The sequence below is a fragment of the Myotis brandtii genome, unplaced genomic scaffold (genome assembly GCF_000412655.1).
Source record: "Myotis brandtii unplaced genomic scaffold, ASM41265v1 scaffold5, whole genome shotgun sequence".
Lineage (NCBI taxonomy): Eukaryota > Metazoa > Chordata > Mammalia > Chiroptera > Vespertilionidae > Myotis > Myotis brandtii.
In genome coordinates this window covers 2,239,494-2,241,274 of record NW_005369060.1, presented here as the reverse complement: position 1 = coordinate 2,241,274, position 1,781 = coordinate 2,239,494, and the positions used below count along the sequence as shown (strand labels likewise).

Sequence of the window (1,781 nt, the reverse complement as noted above, 5' to 3'; positions counted from 1 at the left end):
GGGCCACTGCGCCACACCGCGAGACTGGGCGGCCCTGGAGTGACATCTAGGCTGCGCTTTGAGGGCTTCTTTTTTGAGTCCGGGTAAAACCCAGCTGATGTGACCCTTGCAGATGATGGCACGCTATCATCTGTTCTTAGTTGGAACCCCTGTGAGGAGACCTGATATTTACCCACAATTGTTTTTAACGTCGGGCTACTATGCCTTTATGAGGTCTTCCAGTAACAAGAACTTAAAAATTTCAAAATCTTAATAAATATGTGAGAATGTATGTGTGTGTGTGTATATATATATATATATATATATATATATATATGTATTTATTTAAAGGAAGTGCCCTTTTTTATATTTTATTGATTTTAGAGAGAGGAAGGGAGAGGGAGAGATAGGAACATCAATGATGAGAGAGAATCATTGATTGGCTGCCTCCTGCACACCCTGAAACCCGGCATGTGCACCTGGGACCCTGCAGTTCGTAGGCTGATGCTCTATGCACTGAGCCAACGGGCAAGGGCTACTATGCCTTTAAGTCTATAACCTGCTAAAGAAAATAATAGAGACTTCAGGCATCTAATCTCATTTTATCTAGTTCCAGCCCAAATATTTACACCTAAATTGACTCAGTTCTTGTCCATCAAAACAACCCTTATCTGACCATCTCCTTTTTGAGACTCACACAAGAGAAACAGTTTGCCTAAAAGCAAATTCAGAACTTGACCAAATAAAGCGTTAATATTAATATTCAAAATACCTCATAATGTGTGTATACTTTCCCTCACTATACAAGGAAACAGATTTGTAGAGGTTAAAGTCGCCAGGTTTAGAGTAGGTGGAGAATGTGCTGGGCTGCATATCTGGCACTTCGGCCAGACGGGTCATGCTGTGCTGTCTGTTCCTAAAACACATAGATAGGAAGGTACTGACATCAGGCCAGGCCTTGAGATATGGTCTCATGGCCCCTTCCCAGCACGCAGGCCTTCTTTCTCAGAAGGCCCAGAAGTCTCATTCCAAATTTGGGAGACAAAGGACTGGAAAAAGTATAAATAAAGAGAGTTTCCTCCATATTGGGGGGCCCAGAATTTGAAAGACACATTTTCTCTGGGCCTCCACAAAATTTAATAATATAATGTAACTCTTGCAGTCAGCGCTGCAGTTCAGCCTCTGCTTCGGCAGGGTGCTGTAACTGTAGTCAGCTGGCCAGCTTAATAAAGGCTCTTAAATTTAAATTCTGAATCGGTGGTCTATCTTGCTGAGTCAACCCATAACAGAGAAGTCTGAGAAAGTTATTGTTAAAGTAGACATACCACACCAACCATATTTATAAAGATGTAAAGGAGCACCAGAACGCCTTTTTTCTTTCGGATTTTCCAACAATATCAGCACCAAACCATTTAATTCCTCTTAGCAATAAAAACAGTAAGATAATGGGTTGCCACTCCTAATACTGCAAAAAAGAGACCTGACATTTTGTTTTCTCAGCCTGGACAGATAAATAAATAGGACATTTAATTCAATTGAAACAATTTCGCTTTTCACCTTATCTTCTGATTTAAAAACACAACAAGGAATAAGAACATTATAGACGATCAATAACGTTAAGTTCACAAAAAATATGAGTATCCATTGTCCTGGGGATCTCCAGCTTATTTATTTTTATTATTTTAAGCGATACCACTTTAGCAATGACACCCTAACACAGTGGTTCTCAACCTTGGCTGCACATTAGAATCACCTGGGAATCTTTTTAAAATCCTGATTTCTGGGCCTCATCCTCCGGAAAT

At 40.3% G+C, this 1,781-nt stretch overlaps 1 protein-coding gene across 1 annotated transcript in view; it reads right to left on the bottom strand.

Annotated features, from left to right (window-relative positions):
• Positions 1–852, bottom strand: part of FKBP3 (FK506 binding protein 3, 25kDa) — a 19,136-nt gene extending 18,284 nt beyond the window's left edge. Inside the window, exon 1 of the mRNA XM_014548186.1 lies at positions 780–852. Within this exon, the coding sequence (XP_014403672.1) occupies positions 780–852 (73 nt within the window). The remainder of the gene's footprint in view (positions 1–779) is intronic.
• Positions 853–1,781: the final 929 nt, after the last annotated feature.